At 42.8% G+C, this 27,470-nt stretch overlaps 4 protein-coding genes across 5 annotated transcripts in view; 3 read left to right on the top strand and 1 right to left on the bottom strand.

The window, feature by feature from the left end:
* The first annotated feature begins 3,517 nt into the window (after positions 1–3,517).
* ACTL6A (actin like 6A) lies at positions 3,518–12,636 on the top strand. The gene is made up of 14 exons (XM_015871523.2): positions 3,518–3,680; positions 4,654–4,730; positions 4,951–5,125; positions 5,730–5,830; positions 6,966–7,063; positions 7,487–7,581; positions 7,812–7,918; positions 8,003–8,092; positions 8,281–8,342; positions 8,648–8,762; positions 9,100–9,180; positions 10,209–10,304; positions 10,606–10,692; positions 11,282–12,636. Exons 1-14 carry the CDS (start codon positions 3,656–3,658, stop codon positions 11,360–11,362), a joined length of 1,290 nt encoding a protein of 429 aa, XP_015727009.1. The 5' UTR covers positions 3,518–3,655; the 3' UTR covers positions 11,363–12,636.
* Positions 12,637–13,481: 845 nt separating this feature from the next.
* Positions 13,482–16,071, bottom strand: MRPL47 (mitochondrial ribosomal protein L47). The gene is made up of 7 exons (XM_015871527.1): positions 15,936–16,071; positions 15,714–15,859; positions 15,311–15,371; positions 14,965–15,061; positions 14,541–14,671; positions 14,164–14,259; positions 13,482–13,762 (listed from the first exon to the last, which is right to left on the bottom strand). Exons 1-7 carry the CDS (start codon positions 16,034–16,036, stop codon positions 13,645–13,647), a joined length of 750 nt encoding a protein of 249 aa, XP_015727013.1. The 5' UTR covers positions 16,037–16,071; the 3' UTR covers positions 13,482–13,644.
* A 43-nt stretch (positions 16,072–16,114) lies between these two features.
* On the top strand, positions 16,115–19,021 carry NDUFB5 (NADH:ubiquinone oxidoreductase subunit B5). The gene is made up of 6 exons (XM_015871529.1): positions 16,115–16,257; positions 16,454–16,542; positions 17,383–17,449; positions 17,692–17,753; positions 18,298–18,404; positions 18,790–19,021. The coding sequence occupies exons 1-6, from the start codon at positions 16,143–16,145 to the stop codon at positions 18,908–18,910; spliced, it is 561 nt and encodes a 186-aa protein (XP_015727015.1). The 5' UTR covers positions 16,115–16,142; the 3' UTR covers positions 18,911–19,021.
* Positions 19,022–19,954: 933 nt separating this feature from the next.
* The window catches only part of USP13 (ubiquitin specific peptidase 13), a 39,148-nt gene continuing 31,632 nt past the window's right edge, over positions 19,955–27,470 (top strand). The window contains exons 1-2 of one of the 2 annotated variants that reach the window (XM_015871517.2): positions 19,955–20,178; positions 26,097–26,222. In XM_015871517.2, the coding sequence (XP_015727003.1) occupies positions 20,026–20,178; positions 26,097–26,222 (279 nt within the window). In that variant the 5' untranslated portion in view covers positions 19,955–20,025. Of the gene's footprint in view, positions 20,179–20,286; positions 20,774–26,096; positions 26,223–27,470 lie in introns of those variants that run through there. The other variant, XM_015871518.2, reaches the window with a different exon arrangement.

The raw sequence follows: 27,470 nt of genomic DNA, 5'->3' as shown, positions 1-27,470 counted from the left end.
ATGAGACTGACTCACATGAATGCACTGGGCAGCACAACAGGGCAAATCCAGATGGTGAAAGGGAAGGAGATGACTCTGGTGCAGAGCTGCAGACAGAGCACATGGCTTCCCAATGAGTCTTAGGAGGAGACTATCACAGACTCTTGCAAACATTTCAAGACATTGTGCGTCAGCCATGTTGTTATGAAATTGACGGACACAGTCTGTCCTTTAGCACAGATGCATTCAAAACTAGTGATTCCTTATTCTTGCTCCACCTTTATTCCAATTCCACCATGGCAGTCTAACACTTTGCAACTCAGATCACAGCTTCATGAGAGACAAGTTCACACAGCCAAATAGTCCAATGGGTGACTTCCACCCTAACTGGAGAAACCTGAGTAATGGATAACAAGTTTTTCCAACAAGGTTGGACAGGGGCAAGTCCAATCATTTTGACACAGGACAGGGAAAAGTCATTTAGGCCACCAACTGTGGTTGCACCTGCAGTCACTGGAGGCTTCCTTTGAGAGCAAGTAGTTCAGACAAGCCATCAACTACCAAGTCGGTCCAGCCACACTTAGGATATATGACACAACCTCAAGACTTGAATAGCTAAATGTGTCTTCAGCACCTAGGACTGCACATCTACTATTGAGTGTGAAAGCACTAGGCACACACTGTGTGGCATATTTAAGGTATATGCAAAAATGCAATTGAAAACAGCTTCCAAGCGATACAATTTAAAAGGCCTCACCTGCTCCAGCTGTGCATTTCATGTTTTTTTATTCTTGTCTGCACCTCAAAAAGCAAAATCTGATCAGATGCTAACTAGGATAGAGATATTCACGCAGTCAGTTCTAGCTGGGTTATGTATTGTCACATACTATAAAATAATGCACACTACAATCTTATCACCTGCAGAAGCAGACAAATGGCAGCACAAATCCAGTTTTTTAAATGCACTAGTTTAAAAGCATCTGAGACTTGCCCACATTAGTTCTACTCAACATCCCATCTTGCTAGATTGTTTTCTTTCTTGAGCATTCTTGATTGTAAAAAAAACAACAAAGAAGTTTTGACTTTTGGATTCCTTACCTCTGGCTGCACAAAGCCATTATTCTAAGCTGTGTGGTATCACAGTTTAAATCTACTACTGAGGCAACACAGCACCCTCCTGGGACTCTGGGAACAGTAATTTGAGCCTTCTGAGGTTAAAGACAGATTACCTGCCCAAGAAATGGGAGACCTGTGCTCCTTGCTCCCCATTCTATTGTGGCCAAATCTTTATTCTGGCAGTGAGAAGAAGCATAAGGAATCAAAACACTCCAGCATAATGGTAAGGTTCAGCTGATACAAAGATCTTCTGTTTACCAGACCGAGCCAACTACCCAACTGAAAGTAGCTTTGTTTGTGCAGATGAGACGTACTAAGCCAGCACAGGTTTGGTCCTGCTGCCAAGCTAATAAACCCTGCAAGAATCCAAAGTAACTTCAGACCAAGCTCTAAGCCTGAAACAGTAAGTGCTGCCAGCTCTGAGCCCAATGAGATATCCGTACACAAGGGACTCATCTCAGAAAAGCCATACAGGCTCACTTAAGTTGGTTCTGGCCAGAGCTGGCTTAGCCCAGTAAACTTATCTCAGTACAAGTTCCAGGCAAACTCTGCTTCACACCTAAGCTGGTTCAGCAAATAAACACTACATTGAGAACAAGGAAAATGGCCCAAAGTCTTCTAGTTCGGATTCACAGAAACCACTTCAGGTTCAGTAACATGTAGTAGCATATAGTATAGCATATAGTATAGGTTATTTTTTATTATATAGTATAGATTATAGTTAGTATAGGTTATTTTTCTTTTCTTTTTTCCCCTCCACTCTCCAGTGCATCCTAGCACTGCTATGGCAGATAAAATACATTCAATGCTTCTATTTACTTTGACTTTATAACTCTTGTTTCTGTGGAAAACATGCAAAAAATAAAGAAATAAAACAAAGGTATTCAGTTACATTATGCACAGTGGTGGCAGAACTCTAGATAGGATAGCCTACAAAAATTCGATGAAATAATCTTAGATTTACATCTCTTTAAGCTGAAAAAAAAGATTCCTGGACTCCATTTCTCCTCTGCATTGAATTTTGAGAGGCCAACCACACTGTTGTAAAGTAAATGCAAAGTCACTGTATAATACTATTAACACAGTGGCGATGCTGCATGATGTAACTACCAACACAACTGCAAAACAGTGGGAAAAAAAAACAAGGCTAAGACAGCTAACAGCCTGAACTTCCCTCCCCAGATCCTCCAGGCTTCTTTGCACAGATTTAGTCTCTTATCTTTGCACTCACCAAATCCTGAGGCTTCCAGACAACAGCAGGACTTGCAGCATACATTCAGTTCTCACTATCGGCACCAGGCAATTGCTGAGCAGGAAAGATTGGTCGTGCACAGGAACGCCCTCTCCCCATGCTGCACAGCCACACGCCTCTTCTGCTGGCACCACTGGGAGATCTCAAGTGCTGCAAAAGTTACAGATAAATGAAGCAGCAGACGGCTGTCTTGGTGTCTCACAGAATGACCTGGGTTGGAAGGGACCTCAAGGATCATGAAGTTCCAACCCCCCTGGGCCCCCTGTCTCACCCACAAAGCTATCATAAGCCACTCTTGGGGAGAGCAGGGTCTGCCCCAAAGCATCAGTTACCACAGGGATGTTATGAACCACTATGAAAACAAAGCCCAAGTACAGGCACAAGCTGAAGAAACGTCCCCCAGTGTTTTAACACCCATTTTGCTTTACAGCCTTCCCCAACTGCAATTAATTCATCCTTCTCCACCAACTCTACCTTGGGTATTAGTGCCACGTGCTAGAAATCACTATAACACATTAAAGGGCACCATAAAATAAATCAAAGCACACCAACATTACACAGTACAACTAGTGGCAAAGAAAGATTTGTGCTGATCTTCCTCATGCAAACACCTATAAAACTCTTTGAAAAGGCTGACAATAGCAGGACATGGGGAAATGGTTTGAAGTTAAAAGAGGGAAGATTTAGGTTGGATGTTAGGGGGAAGTTCTTCACTAGGAGAGTGGTCAGGCCCTGGAACAGGCTGCCCAGGGAGGTTGTGGATGCCCCGTCCTTGGAGGTGTTCAAGGCCAGGTTGGACGGGGCCCTGGGCAACCTGATCTAGTAAAGGTGTATGTTTGGTGGCCCTGCCATGCAGGGGGGTTGGAACTACATGATCCTTGTGGTCCCTTCCAACCCGGGTCATTCTGTGATCCTGTGGCACACCCACCTCAAGAGCTCCTCCCTCAGCTCCTCCCTCAGCTCCTCCTCCAACTCCTCCCTCAGCTCCTCCCGCCCCTCTCTCCTCACACCGCCCTTCCCGCGCACTGCACCTACACTTGCTTGCTCTCACTCTCCTCTACCAAGCTCCTCACTTCCCGCCTCATGATTGGCTACTCATAAGCAAGCCCCTCCTCCCTCCCTTCTCTGATTGGCCGCTGTGCCCACTCAGCCGTTCTGTTGGGTAACGCTCTGCAGTGCGGGCGGGTGGGCGGACGGCGGCGGCGCTGCCATTGGCGGGAAGGCGCGGGCCTGCGAGCTGCGCTGAGCCGGGCGGCGGGGCGAGAGACCGAGTGCTATTGTTAGCACAGCGCTGAGCAGCGGGCAGCCATGAGCGGCGGTGTGTACGGCGGAGGTGAGTCTGATATAACGACACTGTTGAGCTCCCTCAGGCCCGGCTCCCTCCCGCCGCATCGCTCCGTGTGTGAGGAGAGGAGGCCGCCGCGGGCCCAGGGTCCGTCCGACCCGTCTGGGTCACCTGCAGGGATGGGGCACACACAGCAGTGCCAGGGTCTCACTGCCCTCTCTGAAAAATTGCCCCCTAACATGCGACCTAAATCTCTTCCTTTAGTGTGGAACCATTCCCCATCGTCCTGTCACTATCAAACCATGTAGAAAGTCAGTTTCCCTCTTGTTTATAAGCTCCCTGTAAGGCTGCAACAAACTGTCACTGGCACCTTCTCCAAGCTAAGCAAAGCCAGCTCCCTTTCTCCATAGCAGAGGAGCTTCAGCCCTTTGATTGTCTTGACCCTCCTCTGGACTCACTCCAACATCTCATTCTTATGCTGGGGGCCACAGGCCTGAATGTGGTACAACAGATGGGACTTGGCGAGGGCAGGGCACAAGGGGATGGTCACCTTCCTTGCTCTGCTGGCCACCCCTCCCCTGATGCAGCTCAGGATGCTGTTGGCTTTCTAGGCTGAAAGCACACACTGCTGGCTCATGTCCAGCTGTCTGAGTCTCAAGTCCTGTGCAACACCTTGTACGTGGCCTTGTTGAATGTCATGAAGTTCATGTGGACTCGCTTCGCAAGCCTGTGTTTAGATGCAGCTCTCGTCTGTTAAAATTGCCCTTTTTCTTTTGCCAATGAAAGGTATTGCAGTGTCCTGGTTACAGCCTATCTGTAACCTCCTGGTGGCTCTCAGTTAGCTTGAATTCTGAATAGAGAAATTGCTCTGTGTCTCAGGAAAGATGCTTTATCATATTGGGCTTTTTTTTGTTTGTTTGTTTGTTTTCTGGCAAGCAAAGCAGACAAGAGATAAGTTCAGGTCAGGATTGCAGTAGAGCACAATAACCATTCACTACTTCTTTGTTAACAATCTTTGCAGATGAAGTTGGGGCTCTTGTTTTTGACATTGGCTCGTATACAGTGAGAGCAGGCTATGCAGGCGAAGACTGTCCAAAGGTAAGAATCTTTATGAACTCAGTGGGATTACAATTGGAGCTTGAACTTGTTTATTAGTCATAAGCTTCCAGAATATACTGTTTATTATTATTTAAGGAAAACTCTGAATTTTATTAGCCCCCTAAAAAACAAACCAATGAAAAACAAAACCAAAAACCAACAAAACAACCCACATCCAAAATGAATAACCTTCATCAATATTTTACCTTTTGCTTTACAGGTTGATTTTCCAACAGCTATAGGCGTGGTGCTAGAAAGAGACAATGGCAGCACTCTGATGGAGATAGATGGTGACAAAGGCAAACAAGGGGGCCCAACGTACTACATAGACACCAATGCCCTGAGAGTCCCAAGGGAAAATATGGAGGCCATTTCACCTTTAAAAAATGGAATGAGTATGGTGCTCTGTCTTTTTTAGCTGTCTTTAAGATACAATTGTTAGGCTGCAACAAGTCATAGCTTTCATGTAAACAGATGCTATCCATGTCAACTGTTTTTTCCTTTGGACTTAGAAAGCAGGCTCGTAAAGAAACGGTTCTGCTTTCACTTAAGATATTTTAATACGATAATGAGCATTTTTATGTCTTAATGGGAGACTTGTAGATTCTTGTTTATTTGATGGCTTTAATTTAGCTGTCTCCTTTGATAAAACAATTAAGAAACAAGTTTTTGGAAATAGTTCCTAATATTGTTCCTGTAACGTGTATGGACAGAGGCTATCAGCCATAAGAATGGCTCAATTTACAAAATGTCAGTGGACTTTTATTGTAACTTATTTATTTATTATTATTTATAATAACAATTCTTATTTGCTGTCATGATGCTTAAAAAAATATAGATGAGAATTTGGCAAAGCAGGAGGGGTATAGGGCTGCTGAGGACGGCTTTTGTCTGAAGAGCTCTTAGGAAAAAAAAAAACATCAGGAAAACTTTATGTGGATTTATGAAGTAGATCAAAAGTTAGAAGTAACTAATCTGCTTGCTTCGATGTCGTTGCAGTTGAAGACTGGGATAGTTTCCAGGCAATTTTGGATCACACTTACAAGATGCATATTAAATCTGAAGCGAGTTTGCATCCTGTCCTTATGTCTGAAGCACCAGTGAGTAAAAGGAGCTTTGCATTGTGAGGAGACTTATCAGTATCTTCTTGCTGAATCTATAGACATTAGTCTTGGAGAAACCCAGCACTGGCTTGTAGGTTATGAGTGTTAAAACTGAACTACAGAAGTAACATTTAAAAATATCATGCAGGTTCTGGAAAGTATTCTCAATAGGAAAAATGTCAAAAAAAAGCCCAAATTTGAAAGAATTTCTATGCGTTTCATTAGAACACACTTACTATGTGTTACTGTATTTCATGTATTTAAAAAAAAAAAAAAAAAAGTAGTATAAAATCAAAAATAACCTCACTTGACAGCACAGAATAAAAGCAAAAAGTTGTCTGAATGTCTTCATATATTACACTTAATCCATCTTTGCATGCAATCAGCCTGCCATCTAACGTGACAGGGAATAACACGTGTAGTGGAGTTTTAATTTCGTTTCAGCAAATGCTCCTGTAACATAAATGAGGTGCATGAACACAGATTTCTGGAGAAAAACGTGAACAAAGTTTCTGTCATTTAGTTGTGGAAGTGCTGAGTCACAGCTTGAAGCAGTGATTGAGCACCTCAATCACTGGGCAGGGCCAACTCAGGGATGCATTCAATGTACCAACCCCTTCCTAGACCTAATTTAAGGGTTGGCAGTGAGAGTCTTTTGTTGGGGATCCCTTTTACCTGAAGCTTCTAAGGATAAGTAGTTTTTTTTCCTTCATGTCTGTGTCTATGGCTGCTCTATTTGGGCTGGTTCTCATTTGCTGTAGCTGAAGGCTTTGCCACTCTGTTGTTATTGCTGTCTATCACATTAGAGTGTTATGCTTGAGGGGCATAAAATCTGAAGGCATTAAAGTAGACCTGTAATCCAAGAGTTTTGCCTACTTTCTGTAAATTTACTGTCTGTGCACTTATATTGAAGATATGTATTAATGTTTTGAAGTAGTATTAGAACAATACAGTTTCTAAGGAAATAAATTATTAGGAATCTGTTTCTCTATAGAATTTTGATTTAATTTGAAATTACAACTTAAATAATTCCAATTACTTCCTTGCTTTGTTTGCTTTCTTTTATTATGCTCAAACAATCCTCAAGATAGGTGTATCTTCTTATTTACTTGCTTGTATTTTCTTTTTCTAGTGGAATACCAGAGCAAAGCGTGAGAAGCTGACGGAATTGATGTTCGAACACTACAACATCCCTGCTTTTTTCTTGTGTAAAACTGCTGTTCTAACAGCGTATCCTTTGCAATATTGTGCTGGGTTTTTGTGGTTTTTATAGGACCGAAATGCTGTCATCCAAACTACTGAATACTGTAACTAGACATTGATGTTCCTATAGCCTTAAGATGAATATTTGTAGCCTTATTCAAGTGCTAACATGTTTTCACCTTTAGAATCTAAATGAGTTGGATGCGTATTTAGGTTACTGATGGAATTGTCTTGGATTTATTGACTTGGACTGTCATCTTTCTCCAAAGCTAAGAGTTCTGTTGATGGGGTTGCACACTTTGTAGGAAGGTGATGTGTCTGGGCAAACAGCAAACCTGATTGTAGAGCCAAGGAATTAAGCACTGGCATTCTTGTTCCTAATTGTGCTTAAATTGTATGGTACTTTTTTAAGGGGAAAATTACACTATTTTCTTTAATAGTTTTGACTAGTTTTGCTAATGGGAGATCTACAGGTCTCATCTTGGATAGCGGAGCAACACATACCACAGCTATCCCAGTGCATGATGGATATGTACTTCAGCAAGGTAAAGTTTGCATGGGTAATAGCACAGCAGTATCAAAGTCAAGTTAACTTGCTTTCTGCTTTTATAGTTTAACTACTGCTTTTAAATATATCTATTCTTTTAAATATGAAAAACAAAACAAAACCAAACACCCAACCATGTCTCTGATAAGTAAGTGTTGGGAGAGTTCATTCTGATTTCAGTGCTTTACAAGTTAGGTGAGGTGGGTTGTTGTTGCTTTTGTCTTTTAGGTATTGTAAAATCACCACTAGCAGGAGACTTCATTACTATGCAGTGCAGAGAACTGTTTCAGGAAATGAATATAGAGATAATTCCTCCATATATGATTGCTTCAAAGGTGGGAAAGTAACTTCACTTAGTGTTTGTTTGAGGGGAAGGAGCTTAAATGGTGAACTGACAGTTATGTCCTCTGCAACCTCAGGAGGCAGTTCGTGAGGGGTCACCAGCGAATTGGAAGAGAAAAGAGAAGTTACCCCAGGTCACTAGGTCTTGGCACAACTACATGTGTAATGTAAGTGTGTCACTTCTCCAACTCAGCCTCCCTGGGCATCTTGTAACAAAGTCTTGTTTGCAAGCATGCGATGTTTTCCTCTTCAAGAACTAGAAAATATTTAAAACAAAACAAAACAATTCAGTTCTGTAAGTTCTATTGAATTACTGACTGACGTTCTTGTAACCATATAATTCTTATCTCCACAGTGTGTCATTCAGGACTTCCAAGCTTCTGTCCTCCAAGTATCAGATTCAACCTATGATGAACAGTATGTCACTGTTTTCCTCCTTGTGAAATTAGTTAACAGTTGTGCATGGAATGCTTTGCCTGTTCATTGCTGTTGGCTTGTTTTATTGAGAGATGAAGCAAAGATAAATAACATCTGTTCATTTCTTTAAGTAGAGAAACAGTATATGTCTAGGTGGTGGCTTATGTAATATTCCATAAGATCATAATATTATCAAAAGCATCATTTAAATAAATCACAGTATTCCCATTGAAACTTTGGTTTATACCGGGGTAACATCTTGTTTATGTTGTACCTTAATGTGTTGCTTTCTGAATGCCGTGTAGGGTAGCTGCACAGATGCCAACGGTTCATTACGAGTTCCCCAATGGTTATAACTGTGACTTTGGTGCTGAGCGTCTCAAAATTCCTGAGGGATTATTTGACCCTTCTAATGTAAAGGTAAAACAACTATAATATGTAATAATTAGGAGGCCTTAAATTACTGGTTTATCACCTGGCTTCCCTTTGTGTGGTGCTTATATCATGTGGTTCTCTTATGAGTTAAATTGGTCTGCACTGATTTGTTAGGGTTGGGGTAGTAACAGAAGAAACATCGTTCAAGAACGAGCTGAGAAGTGCTGCATGTTTTCTTGGGAAAACAAGAGTACTTTTTGCTTTCCATGAGAATGTTTTGCTCTCATTAGTAAATCAGGTTAATTCAGTGTTTTATATCCTTTTATGTACTTTGGGTTCTTTTGTTTGCAGTGACGATGCGAATTCCTAATTTTAATTTTAGGGTTTATCTGGTAACACAATGCTGGGTGTGAGTCACGTTGTCACGACAAGCGTTGGGATGTGTGATATAGACATCAGGCCGGTAAGTGTCAGATGTGTCCTGGAGAAGGCATAGATTTATTTCTGTTAGATTTTTTTACTTGAGTGTGGTTGATAAAGGAATATGAACTTCCTAGGGTAATGATAATGCATAATAATGCTCTTAAGTTTTATGTATCTGGGAACATACAGGCTTACTGTTTTGTTGTACAAAATGCTAAATCAGGATGTTAGACTCGTACTCAGTGTTTCAGTCTGTCTAAGTAGTTAATGTCTGTTTCTGACTGTCCTTGTATCGTGTACATTGGGTTGGTTTCAGATTATGCATTGGATTGCCATTTTCTTTTCATAACTTTGAAGTGTTATCTTCAGGTTTCTGGGCCTGGCAAATATACTTCTTAAACATAACCAATTGAATGGAACTTGTAGGTGCGAGTAAAAGGGAGGCAAGAGGTTTTATAGGAAGGCCTTTTGGTTTAAACAATGTTCTTATGTTCTCAGGTGTCAATTTGAAAAGGCTCAAGTTTGATATGCAATACATTGGGGAGGGGTTGTTTGAAAAACTTCCCCTTAACAAGGGTGTCAGGCTGTGTGAACTAGAGCACAATTTGTGTTCAACATCAGTGTGCAGCATTAGTGAGTTGGAAAACTTAGAGTGCTCTGAGTTTTTTCCTTTGCAATGGGAACATCCAGTTGGAGCCAGGAGCTGGAGTCAATGATCTTTATGGGACATTCCCAAACTGATTCTGTGATTGAGCTGAAAGGAAACCATTAGTTTCAATATAGGATGTTTGTGTGGGTGACCTTCTAATTGAAGAAAATATTCTGTGAAATCATTTAGGATTGTTAATCTCAGCTCCTATTTTCATTATGTAGTACATTATTGAGCTCCTATTAGATGTTTTTCATACAATTAATAAATTTAATTGTGAGATGCAGTATTGTTTATAAGATGTGATACATTATTGTTGTTATTGATTCTATGTAATCGTGTGTCATTCCTTTCTACTCTGAGTGAGTTGTTTTCAGAATGATTTCAGAATTAACATAGGTTGCTGATTCTCATTTCAGGGCCTCTATGGCAGTGTGATTGTAGCGGGAGGGAACACACTAATACAGAGTTTCACAGACAGATTGAACAGGGAGCTGTCTCAGAAAACTCCACCGGTAAGACAACACTTCACATTTCTGTTACTTATCATGTTGCTTTTCTGCTGCATTTACTAATGGTCTCTGTTGAGAGACAAGATAAAAACATCATATACTTCTGTTGCAGCATAGCTTTTCTTGGATTCTAAATACAGGGCAGATGAGCTTTGTTGTAAGTTGAATAAGATTGATCTTTTCCAGCAGCATGATAACACGTACACAGAGTTCTTTGTGTTGTCCTCGTGTTACTAAAGGGCACCAGTCTCCTGCAATTTGTATCTGAGTGTTTTTCTTTTGTTTCACCTCATTTTCTATGCAGAGCATGCGTCTGAAATTGATAGCAAACAACACCACAGTGGAGCGGAGGTTCAGCTCATGGATTGGTGGTTCAATTTTGGCTTCTTTGGTTAGTAAACCCACATTACTACATTTTGCAGCAGAAGTTAATGTCATATAAGTATGCATTGAAGAGTTCATGCTAATGGAGCAATAATTATCTGAACCTTTCCAATCAATCTGAATGTAATTTGCCACCTTCTTCTTTGGTGTAGGGAACCTGCTTTGGCTGGGGGTTGGACTTGATGATCTCTAGAGGTCCCTTCCAACCCCTACAATTCTGTGATTCTGTGGTTCTATATTAAATGGGAATGTGCAGGCTTGAAATGCGGTGTCTAAAAATATAGTGTAGATAGTGCACTGTGAAGGGTGTAAATACATTTCTTTATCATGTGCATGAACTTGATTGTCCAGGTTACTGAGCATTGGTGTGGTTTGTGGGAATTTCATTAGCTGAAATCAGCTTTTGGTCCTGCAACTTTCAGTCTGAGTTTTAATCACCAGTAGGAAAAAAATCAAAGGAAAAAGCTAATGAAACATGTGGAGTCAAATCCTCTTTCTTTACTTGATGTGAAGATTTTCTTGTTTTTCCCTTAATGAGAAGTGCAGCGTGTTTCACCTAACCTCCATGTTTCTGCCTTGTTGTTTTGTTTTTGTAGGGTACTTTCCAACAAATGTGGATTTCTAAACAAGAATATGAAGAAGGAGGGAAACAATGCGTAGAAAGAAAATGTCCTTAAATCTCTTAATGTGAAAACTGCTGCTTCTCAGCGCTTCTTCTGACTTAGAGCTTTAGCATACTCAGGAATGGGATGGACTTTTTTGTAGAAAGTTTATATTGGATTTTTTGCGTAATTCAAGTTCCATTTTTAACAGACCTTACAAGTTTTGAGAGACCTAATTGGTACCTAATAGAAAAAGGATGTTGGTGTCCTTTGTAAAGCAATAATTCATATAACAAGTATTTTATAATTTTGTATAAATGTCTATTTTCTCTAGTATCTTCTCCTGGGAACAGCTTTACAGGTTAGCTAAGAGAGGCGTAACCTTGCAGATGTCTGCACAATTTTACCAAGAAATTCTTGTCTACTTTCACATCTTAGTCTTCCTTTGCTGGTACTTTGGCCTTAAATTGCTCTTACTTCTCTCTTAAAAATAAAACTTGCTCTTCTGTATTTGAGCAACCTTGTGAGTACTTGCAGAGAAAGTTACGCTTCTGTTTTAAAAGTCAGAGTTCGTATTTACTAATCTACTGTAGGTGACTCAGTTCAGTGTAAATTTCTACCCTCTGATGAAAGTGCTACATTCCATTTAGTGAATGTTATATTAGACACTGGTCTGCTAATTTTCCATTAAGGAGCAATTTCAGTAAACCTTTATTGTTTTCCAGCTAGTTTTTAAGAATGTATATAATCTGCAGAATGCCTTAGTGATGTAGATGAGAAGCAGAGCTTTTTAGAGACGGGGAATGTAAGGCAGCAAATTCTTTCCAAGACTAGCAGAATAGTCATAGACCTCAGGATGTGGCTTTACATTTTACAGTGAACTGTAACTTAGAGGAGCAGTTACAATTTGTTCTTTGCTGGGTTAGCTCCCTTAGCTGACTCTTGGCATCGTCAGTAAGTGCCTGCATTTAGTATGGGGTGTGTGCGCTTGGGCAGAGAAAGGAGGGGGGATTTATTGGTTTTTTTTTTCAGCAGGATCTGCTATCAAGCTGCAGCTCTGTGTTGCTGTTTAGCTCACTCTATTTCACAACATCATGATGTTCTGTATTGTGGCACAGTGGAATTTTGTTCCTTATTTTAGAGGCTGTGGAAAACCAAATAGCATTTAACTGATGTAAAACTAAGTGAACAGTACTGCTACCTTTTCAGTATCCTAGAAGACCTCAAGGGTAAATAGGGATGGGGACTCTAGTTGAAAAGTTTCATGTTACCTCCGAGCAATAAAATAATTTATCAAAACAGCCTGTTTTTGTCATACCATAATAAACATCATTTGACTCTTGGATAAAGTTGCTTGTTTTATAGTTTGTCAAATACTTTGAAAATGTATTTCTGTCAGAAAATGAGGCAAACTTAAGTCAGCTGCACTGCATGACAAATCGCCTGCTGTTGTCATGCTGGAAGGAGAACACTTGATTGAGTTAGTGTTCAAGTAGAATGTGGAATGCCAGCTGGACTTGGATCTTAGCAGATCAGAACTGTGTTAGAAGTTACTGTAGCATCACTGAAATACTAAAATTGATCTGACAGTTTGTTGATTGAAATGAGGAAAAGTAGATGCTTTGTTTGCTTCTTCATGAATCAATTATAAGTTTCAAGTTTTCCTTCTGTGACATGCGCTTAAGTTTCAGTGATTATCTGCTTTGTATCTTTACAAAACTACAGTACCATGGTAGTGGTAAGGAAGAGATTCCTTACCTTTCCACTTAAATTGCAGAGAAGACTACTACCAGCCTTCTGGTTTGAATGTTTGAATTGGTCAGAGGTATCTAGAAATGTAGGTATGAAGGACTGCATTTTTAAAAGCTTGTATAAAATATTTAAGTTTTGCTAATGAGCCAGACTCAAAGCTCATTGGAAGAGCTCAGTTATGAACAGTGTATTGTCCCCATGTGGTTACGTAGAGCATATGTAAAGATCAGGGAACAAGGAATGGGATGTGAGCTTCAGCTGTGCTTCTAAAACTTTGTTTTCAGCACACATTTGTTAAACTAAAGCAGCTAAATACCCCTACTCTGGCTGCTTTTTACTCTTAGTAATGTATGATTCACTCTTATAGTAGCCTTTAGTATCTTATAGTATCAATTATAGTATCTTATAGTATCAATATTTACATACCAAATACTGAAGAAGCTCTCATTTCAAATCACAAATTTAATGTAGGCTAATTGTGAGATCAAATAAAGACGGAGGCCATGAGGAATGCTCAGTCAAGTTGTTCACTGGTTTCAGAACTTGCTTTCCATGCTCTGGTCACAAAGACACTCAGACAATTGCTTCCAGCGCTTTCCCGGATGTTACAGGCTCTGAGATTTTACAGCAAGGTGAGGAAACTTTTTTTCTAAGAGTTTCTGCTTCTTCTTGGCTAAGTTCTGCCTTCTGTTCCTTAGACGTAAGTATTTTTCAAGTCTAAGCCTGAAATAAGCAGTGTGGTTAGAAACAGACTGTGCAACATCCTCATAAATTCACTAATCAAATAGAGGCTCCCATTGACTATGACTTCAGTCTTAGTTTAATTTGCTTTAGATAAGCAGATATGCCTGCAAGGCAGACTCCTTATTGTCTTCTGCTTTTGAATTCTACAGCAATTACAGTCTTAGAGGGGAATCTTGCATATTCTGTATATAAAATGACTTATATTCCAACTCCATACACACATAAATCTCTTAACTAAGATGAGAAGAACAAACTGCCATTTACAAAAGCCCTTTTTTCAGCCTACTAGCTGTTTGAAAGGAAAAATTCCTTGCAAAGTGGAAGGAGGAGGAATAAGGCACAGAGCAGAAAGTTATTTTCAACTGAAAGAAAATCTTTACCTGATGAAGCGGTTCACGTGAGGTAAGTAATAGAATTTCCTTCTTTTGTGTTTCTTGTTCAGGTACCATGGTATCGGCCATTCCTTGTACGAATACCTGTTAAAGACACATGGAAGTGATTGTAGAACGTACAGTATAGTAGAATTCAGAGATGATGATAGATAATTCTCTGTACAGCACAGAACTTGTTATAATTAATGGTTGAGTTCAGCTACGGAATCACTTAGCAACAGTTACAGTCATATGAAAAGTAAATAAAGAAGCACCTGAATGCTACCCAGCAAACAGGCTTCTTTCTATGTAGTGTGTGCATCTTTTCATCAAGAAAGACACTGAGAAAACTTCAAAGTATGAAAGAGAAACTGTGTTTTCCATACCAGTAGGTGCGTCCCAGGAAGTCATTTCTCCACTCTCCAGGTACTGGCTTTTCATGGCCAGTTTGTAGAAGTCTCAAAGCAATTTCTCGTTCTCTGACAACCAGGTCAATATTTTTCATAGACTTTTCTACCTGGAAATAAGAAATGGTTTTAGGATGGACCAACAAAATACAGTGCTTACGACTTAACAATCTCAAGTGGATATCTCTGACAAAATGTAAAGGAAAGCATAGGTAAAATCAACTAGGAACTCCTTTGCGAGTATTTTCACAATCGTGGCCTAAGTGAAACAGCTCGATTGGGTTTATGTGCTAGCACTGAAAGAATGGGTGTTTTAGAAACAGAACAGATGGGGAAAAAAGTAAGTGTGATCATTAGGGAATAGCTGGCTGCTCTAATACTGATGCTGGAAGTAGACAGTTACCTTTTCTAACCGTTCTGGACTTGGCATGGGCTTCTGCTGCCGTTTTGATTCTTGTTCTAAAGTTAAAAGCATGTTCTTTTCCTTCAGTAGGACATACCTAGGTCAGAAAATACAGTACTTTAGAATAATTTTTGGATACATTAGCAGTTACTCGCTGCCCTGCTGGACGGAGCACACACTGACCAACTGGAGCCAGCCAGCAGATGGTTGGTGCATCCAACCTACAGGGAGAGGCTGAGGGAGATGGGTTCACTTGGAGAAATGAAGGTGTGTGTGTGGCTGGAAGGGTTAACGCCACATCATAAAAGAGCTGTTTTTAAAGAAAAGCTTCTTTGATAAAACTTACCAAAGTTTGTGCAAGTCTTGGCTGCTCTTGGCCCTCAGCTGCTTTATATCCCATGCATCCCCTGAAAAACAAACGTAAATAACCACTAATTGAGTAGAATGAACTTTTCTTACTCTGAAAAGATCAGCTTCTCTTTGAAGCCTCAGCTGACTACAGAACAAGTGTTGTCTTATTAAAATAACACCATGTCTTGGAAAGCCACCCTGGTGGGTGTCCAGCTCTGTTTGGGATCTGTCAGTACATAGAAAATGCACCGTGTGTTTGTGTTTGTTCAAGAGACATAGGGAAGCTCTATGCCAAGCTCTTACAGTGTGATGTAACTCTGTTATACACTGACACCTCAGAGCACAACAGAGCACACACACACACACACACACGTTCTGAAGCACTGAACGGAACTCACCAGACTTCACCGTTTTCTCCCCCCAGTTTTTCGGGTCATCGAAGAACTCCTCCAGTCCCTTCCGAGGCAGCGTGGTTTGCACTGACCTCACATGACGGAGGGGCTCAGCTCGTGCCAGGTTCTCTCGGCACAGGTTCAGCGTGAAGCTGCAACATTCCATAGGGAAAAAAAAAATAGCGTTCGGTTCATACAGCCCAATTCCTTCCCTCTCCCCGTACATACCCGGGCAGGCCGGCAGCCCCCAGGCCCTGCCGCGCTCCTGACAGCCGCATTGCGCCCGCGAGGCGCCGACCCAGGGCGGCCATCACTGTGGCAGCCGCCATCTTCCCCCGGCGCCGCGGATAACGTCACGAGAGCGCCGGATTGCCAAGATGGCGCCTGCCCAGCTTCAATCCCATCCCCGGCCCCGCCCCCGTGCCAGTCCCGGCCATGGCGGCCATGAGCCTGCTGCTGCGGGCGGCCGCTGCCTGGGGAGCAAGACGGGCGGCGGGCAGCGCTCGCCTCCCCTGCCTCGTTGGGGCCGGCCGACTACCCTGCGCCGTCGGTAGGGCCTTGGTGGATGTGGGGATGTGGGGTGGGGAGACCTGGGTGCGGGGTGACCTTGGGGAGGTGACCCGGGAATGGGAGGCCGCGGGGCGCTGGGGTGTATCGGGTGGGCTCGGGGCCTCCGGCTGGGGTGGAGAACGGGCCGTAAGGAGAGCTGATGGGATTAACATGCAATGCTTTGGTTCTGCCTTCAGCTCCGGTGCGATACAGCCACGGCCATGGGAAGAGAATGTTCATCATCAAGGCAACGAGTTTTTACGACACTCGGTTCCTGAATATGTTGGTGAGTAAATGCAGACTGAACGTATTCGGTATAACAGCCCTTTGTGTGTTGGAGAGTGACTACAATACAACTTCTGCTGCTGCTGTTCACACATTAAGAGTTTTCAGTCCTAAAAGTGCATTGTCCCGTGCTGTAAAACCAGGGCCTGGCCAAGTAAAAAGAGCCACGGTGGATTGTGTGGCAGAGGTTGCAGTGGGTGGTTGAGGTGATGCTGTGTTAACATTCTTAAATCATGTGTCTTTGCTTGTATATGCATTATTTGCAGCTGCTTTTTAGTTTGACCTTCCTTTCAAAGCATTTTAGTTTACTTTCCTGCAGGATTTGTCTCCAGTTATCAATAACATGAGAGATTGAGACTAAGGAAGCATGACCTGAGTTCAGCCCTTGAGAAGCGAGGTTTTGGCCCATGATAATGGGTAGCAGCCAACCTGATATTGCTCTGTTAGTGTTACCAAAGCAAGCAGTGCCATACTTGTGCTGGATGATATTACAGTGTTATTAGTGCCTTATTACAGTTGAATGCTGAAGTCAGTCCGCACCAGGTTCTGCGGCATCATCTGGGGGAAGCATTGCTGTCTGCTTCTGCAGACACTGACCTCCCTGCGAGGTTGAATACTGACGTAAACAGGCCTATGAACTGATACAGCATCACTGTCCTTGTATTTTCATTTGTTAATTAACTCGTTTCAATCAGCAAAATGGCATTATGTTTTTTTCTGAAGTATGAGTGTGAATATAAGAATTACTGTCGGTATTATGTAGCTTTCAAACTAACTGCAACTAACTTTTGTCAAGTATCTGAGTTTTCCGTGCTGAGTTTTCTTTTTGTTCCTTTTACAGAGATTCTATCTATTTCTGACAGGAATACCAGTGGCACTATTCATAACATACGTCAACATCTTCATCGGTGCGTGTTCTCTCATTACTAAGCTCAGTATATGGTCGTGTTAGCAAATGTGTAAATGGATCTATGGTAGTACTGTGTAAGCACTGAGAAATGCAAGTCCAGTTTTTCTCAGTAGCTCGGGCTGAGAGATTAGGTATCATCCATGTGAATTAGTGATTTATGTTTTTTAATGTGAAAGGCTGAATATGAAGTACTTGAATAAATAACCATATGACATGATCCTTCCCTGTTTTCTTTATCAGGTGAAGCTGAACTTGCAGAGATTCCTGAAGGTTATATTCCAGAGCACTGGGAATACTACAAAGTGAGTGTAGCACATAAAAAAAGTGTTAGGAACAGCTTTCCTCTTAGTACTTGTCATAGGAGTAAAACGTGTGGAGACTGGTAATGAGAATGGATGCATCCCTGCCACTAGGTGTAGCAGAGCTCCAACTGTCAGAGAGCTCAGAGTTCTTGCTATAAGCACTTTGGTTTTGGTAGAAGGCAGCTGAACTCAGCAGTAATACTATGGCTGTTTCAACTCATTCAGACTTTTATTCCCAGTGAAATGTCTTTGCGTGCAAGCAATACTTGAAAATGTTACTGGCTACATTTAGAGGCTTGGAGTCCTGTCCTGTGATGACAGAGGCAGCTTAAAGGAATTTATTTCAAAGAAAGAAAATAAACTGAGTGTCTCCTGTTTTAATGTTCTGATCTTACAAATAGTTGAGCATGTTTTTGACTTTCCTATTACTGCTTGAATGACAGCACCCGTAAGGTTGATCACGTCTTCGGGATTGGGAATGCGCCATATAATGGCATTTCTATTTGGAAATTACATTAATCATTTCTGCTTTTCTATTTTCCAGCACCCTATAAGTCGCTGGATTGCTCGTTACCTCCTTGACCCACCTGAAAAGAACTATGAGAAAGAGATGGCTTTCATCCACGTTGAAGCACAGAAGGCTGAAATGAGGTACGTTAGTGAAGGTGTTTTGAAATGCTGCTACACAGTATAGTTTATATTTTCTTAGTTGGATGCTGGCATGGAGTACCTGCTTGCTTATACATCACTTGACCTTGCCTGCCTGCTGCATTGGCTGATGCCACAGTGGAAGTTAGTGTCTATAATCCCTGCCTTCTTGGTATTGAGTACCAGCACTGGAATAATCCAAGGGCAGTCTTGTAAAATAACATTCTCTTTGTATTTTCTTATTACCTGTGTTTCATTAAAATTTATGAACAGTAGATGCTAAACTCGTTGCTGCTCTCAGTATTGCCCAGATGTTAAACGTTGATACAAGTCTGATCAAAACCAATAGATGGCACGATCAGTGTGAATTCTGATCTCTTCCTTTCAGGCTGATGGAGCAGGAGGCACGCAGACTGATGAGACAGAGGGGAGATGGACCGTGGTATCAATACGAAACACCTGATAAAAATCTTGTTGATAATTCTATGAAAGCAACACCTGACAACTGAGCAGGTTTAAGGTAGTGTGCAGCTTCTGATGCATACCAACAAATTGTGGCTTATCTGTGGAGCACACATCCTGCTGTTTAATGATGGAAATAAAAGACTAAAAAACCACAAGTAAGTGTTTGTCCATTCTGATATCTTGGAAGGAGTTGTGTGGAAGTTCAACTTGTATCGCTGCTAAAGGTATTAATCAGATGAAATGCCTGATGTTTCTTAAAGATAGAAACACAGAGATGAGTGGCTTCTGTGCATTGTTTCAAACCAGGCCGTTCTCAGTGTAGATTACACACGAGGTCCCTCTGGAATCTATTACATCGCTCTGTTTGTGGGGTTGTTTTCCCCCTATTTCTCTCTGCCGCCTTTGGGAAGCATTGAGGTAGTGGGGATGTTACTGTTAGCTGTCAGCCTTCTGCCGCTAGAGGGATGTGTTCCCTTCGGTTCTAACGGCCAGCCCTGAGGCTGGGAATCCCACAGGAGGGTGAGGGCAGCGTGTCCTGCAGGGTCAGACCCAGGATTGTCCGCTTCCACTTTTTAAAGCGGAGAAGCCCAAATTCTGCAGCAATCCCCGGATCTCGTGGTTTCCAACTGCTAAAACTCGTAGCAAATAACGTGAAGCAGCGTTATGCAGTCTGCGTTCAGCGGAGCCCGCCTCGTTACCTGCTTCGGAGCGCCGCCAAACAGACACTGGGATCGACTTTGTGTCAGCGCTTCCTCTACTCCTTTTCGCCCGCATCGATCTCCCACATTAGCTCCTGTTCTTAGCGCAGCGCTGCTTGTTTATAAACGCTTTGTCAATCACGGCAGAGACCGATGAAGAGCACGAGGCGTTCCGGGCAGCAGAGCGGAGCCCCATCGTTGTGACACCGAGCGGCGCGATCCCCTGCGGGCACCTCCCGGCGGCTGAGGGCGGGCGGACAGCGCTGTGCCTCTCTGCCCCTCCTTCCGCCCCCGCCGGGACCCCCCGGTGCCGCCGCAGCTGGTGCCGCTGCCATTGGATTATAAATAGCCTCTTCCCTCCCCCTCTCCTCCCCCGGGCCCGGCTCCCGCCGCCGCCGCCTCGCCCTGCCCCGGCCCCGCCGCCCGCATTGCCCTCTCCGTCCCTCCCGCCGTCCGGAGTCATGCAGCGGGCCGCGCTGTTCGGCGGCGGCGACGCTCAGATGGCGGCCGGGGACCTGGGCGAGCTGCTGGTCCCCTACATGCCCACCATCCGCGTGCCCAAGTCCGGGGACCGGGTCTACAAGACGGAGTGCGCCTTCTCCTACGACTCTCCCGTGAGTGCAGCGGGGCCCGCGCCCCTCCGCTCCTCTGCTCCTCCACCTGCTGCCGCCCCCTCCTCCCCTCAGCCGCCCCTCGCGGGGGTCGCGCCGGGCCCTGCTCCCCCTGACCTCCTCGCGGAGGCCGGGATGTGTTTGAGGAGCAGGTGCTCGGGAATTGCTTTATAAACGGAGCCGGGGTTTGTGTTCAGCTCCACGTGAAGCTGAGGTTTCCCGGCGGTGATCGAGCACTTGGCGTTGATGTCCAAATGGCGTCGGTCTGGGGTCACTGTACGGAATATCCAACCAAAGGCGCCTCAGAGATTGCCGTCTCTTTTCCCACCTCTGTTCAGTAATTCCTTCTAATGCAGAAAATCAGAAATTGGCTGTAAAGGTGACTCAGCTGTCTGGTGCTCATCAGCCCTCGTTGTAGGGAGGTTATTTTTACCGTGCTCTTCAGCTCTCAAGTGTCATCCAGCAGCCCTGGCTGCAGGCGGGCTGATTAAAGCTGCCCCATCAGACCTAATTGCGTTCTATGCTTAACGAGTCTTGTTGGTTCCTTTTGGAGGGGTGAACCAGCGTAGTGTAGCTTTATCTTCGGGTTTCTGCTCAGGTAAGCAGGGTTGATGTGCTTAATAACTTAATGGCTTTTGTTACGGTTTATAGAAGTTGTTCCATTTGGGATGATAGTTCTAAGGGGTCAATGGGGGCTTTCTAAGTCTTTGAGCGCAGATTTGAAAGTTTCTAGCATTTGTTTTTAACTTTAATTAACTCTTTAATTCAGAAGGAAAGTGTAGGAAAGGCTCAGCTTGTTGCCTTGGCTGAAGGAAGGTGTTGATCCTGCTGTGCTTTGTATTGCAGCGGCTTAGTGACTTCTTTTCTTAGGTCAGCTCTGTATAACCACGTTGAGCCACCTCCTGTGGAGCTGTCTGCCCTTTGTGAAAGAAGATACACAGGTGTTTATTCTTGTTTCAGTGTTAACACAAACAGTCCATGTTAAAAACACATCCTTCTGTTTTTTATTATCTAAGGTAAGATTTCGGGTTCCCTCCAGTGGGATTCTCATCTCAGAGACTTCTGATCGTTTTAGACCAGTGACATCAGAAGGAGAGATGAGTGATGGAGAAGAGACACAAACTGGAGTGTAAGAAAGGTGTATGTGCAGAATGTGCACGTTGTAAATGGAGGTGCTCTGAAGCATCCCCCGCAAAGGGCACAGGTTGCTGCTACAAGAAGCAAGCTGTCTGGTTCAGTAGGTGGCTTGTGTCCTGTACGTGTGGATACAGGGTTGTGTACGCTTGTGCAACTGAAAACTTGGCTCTGCTCTGTTGGAAAACCTTGCTGCTGACAGCAGCTTCCTTTGTGCATCTTGCTGACTTCATGACTGTGACTTGCAAACTCTGTAATGGCTGTGTTAGGACAATTCCCAAAGACTAAACTGAGCCAATTGCTGTTTATTCAACAGTACAACTGAGACTGCAGTCCTTGAGAGCTTGCAGTATGCACGGATATCAATGACTGCTTCATGTAGCTCCCTAGAAATAAATCCTGCATTTCTGGGTGTTCCTGTAGTCAATATTCCTTGAAGAAAATTAGAAAGTTTCTGAGGCTGCTGGCTGAGAGAAGTGGACAGATGTTGTGTTTATATTGATGTGCTGCGAGTGGCACTGAGGAAATGAATAAGAGGACTGAATATAGTGAGACAAATTGATTTCTGCAGACAGATTCCAGTTCCAGGAGTAAGAAGTCCTCCTCACTTCTAAAAGTGAAGTATATGTTTTTAGATCAAACTTGAAAGTGGACTTGCTGTTTTGCTGGCAGCATCTCTATGTGCTGTTGTATTCAGTTGGTTGGCAGTTTGTTTTTGTTGTGTTTCCTTGTCAGTAGTACTGATGCATGACAGAGAGATGGCCTCATTATGAGGTATTAAACATCGCTTAGATGAATATTAAGTACTGAAATTCTGTTATTCCTTTTAAGCCTGTCCTGAAACAAAAGGTCTGTCATTTAGTTACACTGTTGTGGAACTTGATGCAATATGTGTATGCTAGGAATGTTACTGTCACTGTTCCAAATATATTGCAGATTGAGCTGTCATTGTACATCAGGAGCCTTGTGGATGCAGCCAGATTAATTGTGGTGATTACTGATAAACAGACACTTTGCATAGAGCCTGTAATAGTTCTTTATGGTCCCGTTTTTTTGTGTATGAGGCAGAATGAGCAATCTGTCCTGAATCGGACTTTATAGGCTAAAGAATGAACAAACTCTCCACTCCTTGTGTTTGAGATACGGAGACTCGGTGGGACTTAAGCTGCAATTTTACTCTCTTCTCTGATCCCCTTATTAGCAAGTATCTTCTTCTGGTGGGTCTAAAGTGAACAGCCACACAGCAGTCATTGTGCCCAAGTCTGTAAGGTTTGCCATGTTAGTGGATCTACCACACCAATTCCATTTCTATGAGTTTGTTATTGTCTGAGCCATCTCAGTCTGAGCTGAAATTGCTAAACTCTGGACTTCGGTGAGGGAACGAAGCGGCTCGGAGTTGGGTAATAGGATGCAGGTCAGTAGTTCAAAACGTGATCGAGTCAGTAGTGTTTGAAAGCACTTGGTGTCTGTGCCGTGAGTGTGTTTGGAGTGAGGTGCTGGTCTCTGTCTCCTCATGGATTGGTGTTTGTGTTTTCCAGACCCCAAATTCACCATTCCTGCTGTTTTTCAGGCTTAACAAGGGACTTGCTGCCACATTCGAGCTCTTTTGCTGTGGATTCCTTACATTTTCATTCCTCATCCTACCTGTGTAAACCACGAAGTGTTATTTAAACAAGAGAAATGAATGTTTTTAAATGCTTTTCTCCCTGTTGTGGACAGCATATCTCCTTCTGTATTAGTGAAGCATCTGGTGTACTGTGACTGACCGGCTTAGCAGCAAAGAACAGGAAGAATAAGAGCAATTGCTTTCCCTTTTGTTCAGGGTAAGAACTCTGCTCTGCTCTTGAATGGCCTTCTGGGTGAAGAGATATCAAGGTCTGAGTGGCAGCAAGTACAAGCCGCAGTACTCAGACTGGGCTGGGAAGGGAAGACCATGTCTATGCACCACTTAGTCCTGAGCTTTTTATGTCAGTTACAAAGAGTTACGTGCTGCAGCTATGTAAAATGTTGATCCTTCCAGAACTGGTTGTGTTTTCAGTAGTGTTAAATTCACCAGCCCTGAACTTCTCTTACATCAGTTGAGAGTGCTTTGAGCACCAAGCAGGATCTCATCCTTTGTGCAGCACTATGCATCGGTGCCTCTGTTTTGCTGTGACCTTTTCAGCTTTCGAACACTCTGTCCACTTCTTTCCAAGAGGAAATAGTCTGCCTGTGTTCTCTGGGAGAAATAGCTGTTTTGTTAGTAACCACAACCAACTTAATCGGGCTCTACATTTAGCTCATGTGCTGCAAGTGTCAGATTGTTGTCATAGGCTGCTTGTCAGCGCAGGTTCCATGGTCTCATAGATTCCCTCCAGGAGAAGAGAGAATGGTCTCCAAGAAAACAAAATTGTAAACAAAGTTCCTGAAACTGTGGAGTGACAACAGCGTGTATTTTTGTTTAGGCTGGTTTACATATGGGATTTTCTTCCTGAGAACACGTCCTTGGCTTTTTCACAGGTGATAATTCAAAAGGATTTGGAACACAGGCTGTAAAACCAGACAGCCAAGCTATAACAGCCTTAAGGTAGATAAACCTGAGAGCTGAGGATGTGGAATTTAAAATCAATATATTGCATTTTAACTATAATTGTATTTTATGAATATTTTGAAAACTAGATGTGGGATTTTCTTTTTCACCTATTTCCTTTACTCAGCCAACACAGGTGTTGGTTTTGGCTGTCAAGGTTTCCAAATTGCATGGTGGTATTGTTTGCTTTAAAATAAAATCTCTGGTAGTGTTTATGCAGATCAGACCTGAGATGGCTGAAGGGGTAACCCAGGGCTGTGCAGAGAGACCATCACTGGGATATCTGAGTTGCTAAATGCACGACTTTATGGCACGTGTTAAGATTCGACTCTCTACTGTTCAAACTCTTGCGTCACCTCGCAGATCTGAATCCTGGAATGCTCATTTCATCTTCTTGTGCTGCTGACATAGGTAAAGCCAAAGCAATGGATCTCATTGCTTGTTCTTCCTTAAGCTAAATCTGAGAAGCCAAAGCTTGTATGTTCAGCTTCACATTAAGAGGAGACGGATATTTTCTAAAGTCTTGGTACAAAGTATCTTTCATCTTTCTCTGATCTTTCCTCCCATCCTGCAGTCTTAGCTCTGCGTGTTCGTGTTCTGTTCCTCAACTCTGTGGCTTCTCTGCGCCGCTGTGGAGGTACTGGGATTTACTGGTGGCTGTTCTTCAGGCTGTAATAGCCTTGATATAAATGGACATGTTGGAATGAATAGTGTGCAGGTGCCTTATGGAAGTGGTAGGTATTGGACTTGGAAATGGGTTATGCGAAACCGATAGAGTTTAGTGATGCATTCAAACTGAATTTTGCGGCAGTGGTTATGAGGGCCCAGCAGCTCTGTGCCAGGCATTAAATTAGCAAGAACTGTTCTACACTATTAGCCTTTCAGTTTCCTTTTCTGGAAGAGAACAAGGTGTGCTTACCTGCTGCTGGTTGGGAAAGTGCTGGGGATCAGCTGTGATCTGTTGGACTGGCTCTCTGCTGCTTGTTACACTCGACAGAACTGGAGCTGTGCAACTTGTGCTGCAGCTGATGTGGCAGGACAGGCAGCTTTGTGCTCCCCTGTGGTGGTTCTGCTTGCCGGGATGCTGAGAGGTGCAGCTGCCAGCAGGGAGCATCTTGGTTTGCTGCACTGAGTGCTTCAGGTGTGGTGCTCACAGGAACTTTCTTCTAGAGATACTGATTTTTGTTTTCTATTCTTTTTTTCCCCTCCAAGATGCCTGTGGGTTAATTCAGTTCATGCTATTCGTGAGGAATTTAACAGGAGATGTTCTGTACCATCCAGTAGCACAGACATGATCACAATAGAGGGAAGGTCACAGTGCTTGGGAACGGTTCAATCTTTGTTATGCACTGCCTATTTAAAACAATATGTGCTAGAGAGGGCTTGAAAAACTGACCCGAAGCCAACGAGCTGGATGACTGAAAGTCCTCCTGGCAGTGGGAGTGATGTAGGAGAGATCTGGCAGCAGTTATACAATGGAACAAGTCCCTGACACCAGCCAGCATCAATTCCCAGCTTTTGGGAGGGTAAGAGGTAGTGGGACTCCTGCCAGGCTGCTACTGAAATGTTGGCATTTATAATTGGTGCTGGGAATACATCTCTGCAGTCCCCTTGTAGTGCCTTCATCTTCAAGCACTCTATTTGCATGGATGGAGAGGATCTCTTTCAGATACAAAACAATGTTCACAAACGTTTACCCACTTCTTTGTTAACCACTTCTATGAATTAGAAGATCACCTGAGATCTGTTTTGTCTCAGACAAGATTGTGATTAACAGTTGTTTTCTGAATCCAGGGGTTTAGACCTGCCGCGCTTCTGTTTGGGAATATCATTCTTGTAAGCTAATGTTCCCCCTCCCACCCGAGAATTCGACCAAACGTCTGTGCTATGTTATTTCTACGCCTTACACATTTCTATGCCTACAAATCTTCATGGATTGAGCACTCAAATTAAGGTTTTTTAGGTCTTTCAGACCTTCAACTTGGGTGATCACTAATCTGTAGTTGAAACATAACCAGTTTCAGTGGGTTTCTATAGATTGTGATATGGCTTGGAAGGTTCTTACGGGGCTCGTAATGTAAATCAGTTGTGATGTGATACAAAAATCACATTTTAAGTGCTTGTGGGAAGGGTTTGCATTTCTTTGCTTTTTTCTGCTTGCTGAGTCCTTTCTGTCCAGTTCATTCTGTGCTGTAACTGTTTGTGTCATTCCTTCTAGGATTCAGAAGGAGGTCTCTATGTGTGCATGAACACGTTTCTGGGATTTGGAAGGGAACACATTGAGAGGCATTACCGGAAAACAGGACAGTGTGTATATTTGCATCTGAAACGACGTGTGATAGAGGTGAGACTTGTGGCTTCCCTACTAACTAGTGTGGCAGATCTTCTGTCTCTTGCTTGTTTCAATAATGTATTTTTGACATAGACCAAATTTTGGATGACAGAAATGCACATGTTCAGATGTGGAGCTGGATATTAAATTCAGGTGCTTGGATCACAAACTAACATACAGTTCCAGTTCTAAGATGAATCACAAGCCCCAAATTGGGTTTAAGCTCCCCTTAAAGGCAGCTTGTTGCTCAAAGATGCATGTAGTTGCCTGACTTCTACTGATCTCTTTCACTGTACTCTTCCATGTGTTACATGTATGTTGTGTGTTAAGTGCTTTTTAGAGATCTGCCTTTGAAGTGTAGAATTATTGGTTTGGCTGAACGTTTCTGAGATTTTTTTTTAATGAGGTTTTGGCTTAGGATGACATGAGTTCTTTTAAGATTCCTATGCTATTAAATCATGAACTTTAATCGTGATCTGACCAGTGAAGTAAATCTTAAATTTACGCTAGTTCCTAGAGCTCACACATTGCCCTTGTTCAGTTCTGCACCCACACACATGTAGATGTATGCACACAAATTTCCTGCTTGCTGTTCTTCTATACTATCGTTACGTATCAATAATAATTGATAAGCAGTGCATTAAAACATCTGTTCTTGTGTGGTTTGTCTTTAAAGGGCTGCTTATGCCTTCTGCCTGAACTGTATTCAAGGCACTGGGTTTGTTTATAGCTCACTCTCCTGTGAACTCTGTCTCTCTTGAACACATAGAGGCCCTATGTCTTTCATGTGAAGACTATTAATGATTGTTATATTTTAGAACTGTCCTACCTTGTGAGGCTGAAAGCTGCATTTTCCTCTGCAACATTAACAGAACTTTTGGAAAACCTAGTCTAGTTCTAGCAACAGTTCTTCTGAGTTAAATTTTCACTCTTAAGATATCTGTGACTAGAGACAAGTCGGCAGATGCTCTGTCAGCATTTCTTCTATTTAACTTTCTTCTAGTATGTGACCTGTGAATTTTCTACGTTAAGGCAAACTGGAATTAAAATAAGGGCTCAAAAATTCCTTTCCTGGGTGAAGATTTGGCTGAAGAACTTCAAAAGGGAGAGATAAATAACTGTTGTTCAGTATTGCGTACAGATAACAGAAGTTGGAAGGGACCTCTGGAGGTCATTTAGTTTTACACTGCTGCTAAATCAGGTTCCTCAGAATAGGTTGCCCAGGAGAGCATCCAGGTGGGTTTTGAATATCTCAAGAGA

The sequence above is a fragment of the Coturnix japonica genome, chromosome 9 (genome assembly GCF_001577835.2).
Source record: "Coturnix japonica isolate 7356 chromosome 9, Coturnix japonica 2.1, whole genome shotgun sequence".
NCBI lineage: Eukaryota > Metazoa > Chordata > Aves > Galliformes > Phasianidae > Coturnix > Coturnix japonica.
The sequence above is the reverse complement of the archived record's forward strand: the minus strand, read 5'-3'. Positions and strand labels throughout refer to the sequence as shown.

What these genes read in the sequence shown, in the direction of transcription:
- ACTL6A (XM_015871523.2), top strand. Translation starts at nt 3,656, where the DNA reads ATGAGCGGCGGTGTGTACGGCGGAG. An exon ending in TTGACCCTTCTAATGTAAAG is followed by an intron (nt 8,763 to 9,099) that starts GTAAAACAACTA and finishes TTTTAATTTTAG; the next exon opens with GGTTTATCTGGTAACACAAT. An exon ending in GTTCAATTTTGGCTTCTTTG is followed by an intron (nt 10,693 to 11,281) that starts GTTAGTAAACCC and finishes TTGTTTTTGTAG; the next exon opens with GGTACTTTCCAACAAATGTG.
- MRPL47 (XM_015871527.1), bottom strand. Translation starts at nt 16,036, where the DNA reads ATGGCGGCTGCCACAGTGATGGCCGCCCTGGGTCGGCGCCTCGCGGGC. An exon ending in TTCCTGGGACGCACCTACTG is followed by an intron (nt 14,260 to 14,540) that starts GTATGGAAAACA and finishes TGTCTTTAACAG; the next exon opens with GTATTCGTACAAGGAATGGC. An exon ending in CACGTGAACCGCTTCATCAG is followed by an intron (nt 13,763 to 14,163) that starts GTAAAGATTTTC and finishes TGCTTATTTCAG; the next exon opens with GCTTAGACTTGAAAAATACT.
- NDUFB5 (XM_015871529.1), top strand. Translation starts at nt 16,143, where the DNA reads ATGGCGGCCATGAGCCTGCTGCTGCGGGCGGCCGCTGCCTGGGGAGCA. An exon ending in CTCGGTTCCTGAATATGTTG is followed by an intron (nt 16,543 to 17,382) that starts GTGAGTAAATGC and finishes TTCCTTTTACAG; the next exon opens with AGATTCTATCTATTTCTGAC. An exon ending in AGCACTGGGAATACTACAAA is followed by an intron (nt 17,754 to 18,297) that starts GTGAGTGTAGCA and finishes TCTATTTTCCAG; the next exon opens with CACCCTATAAGTCGCTGGAT.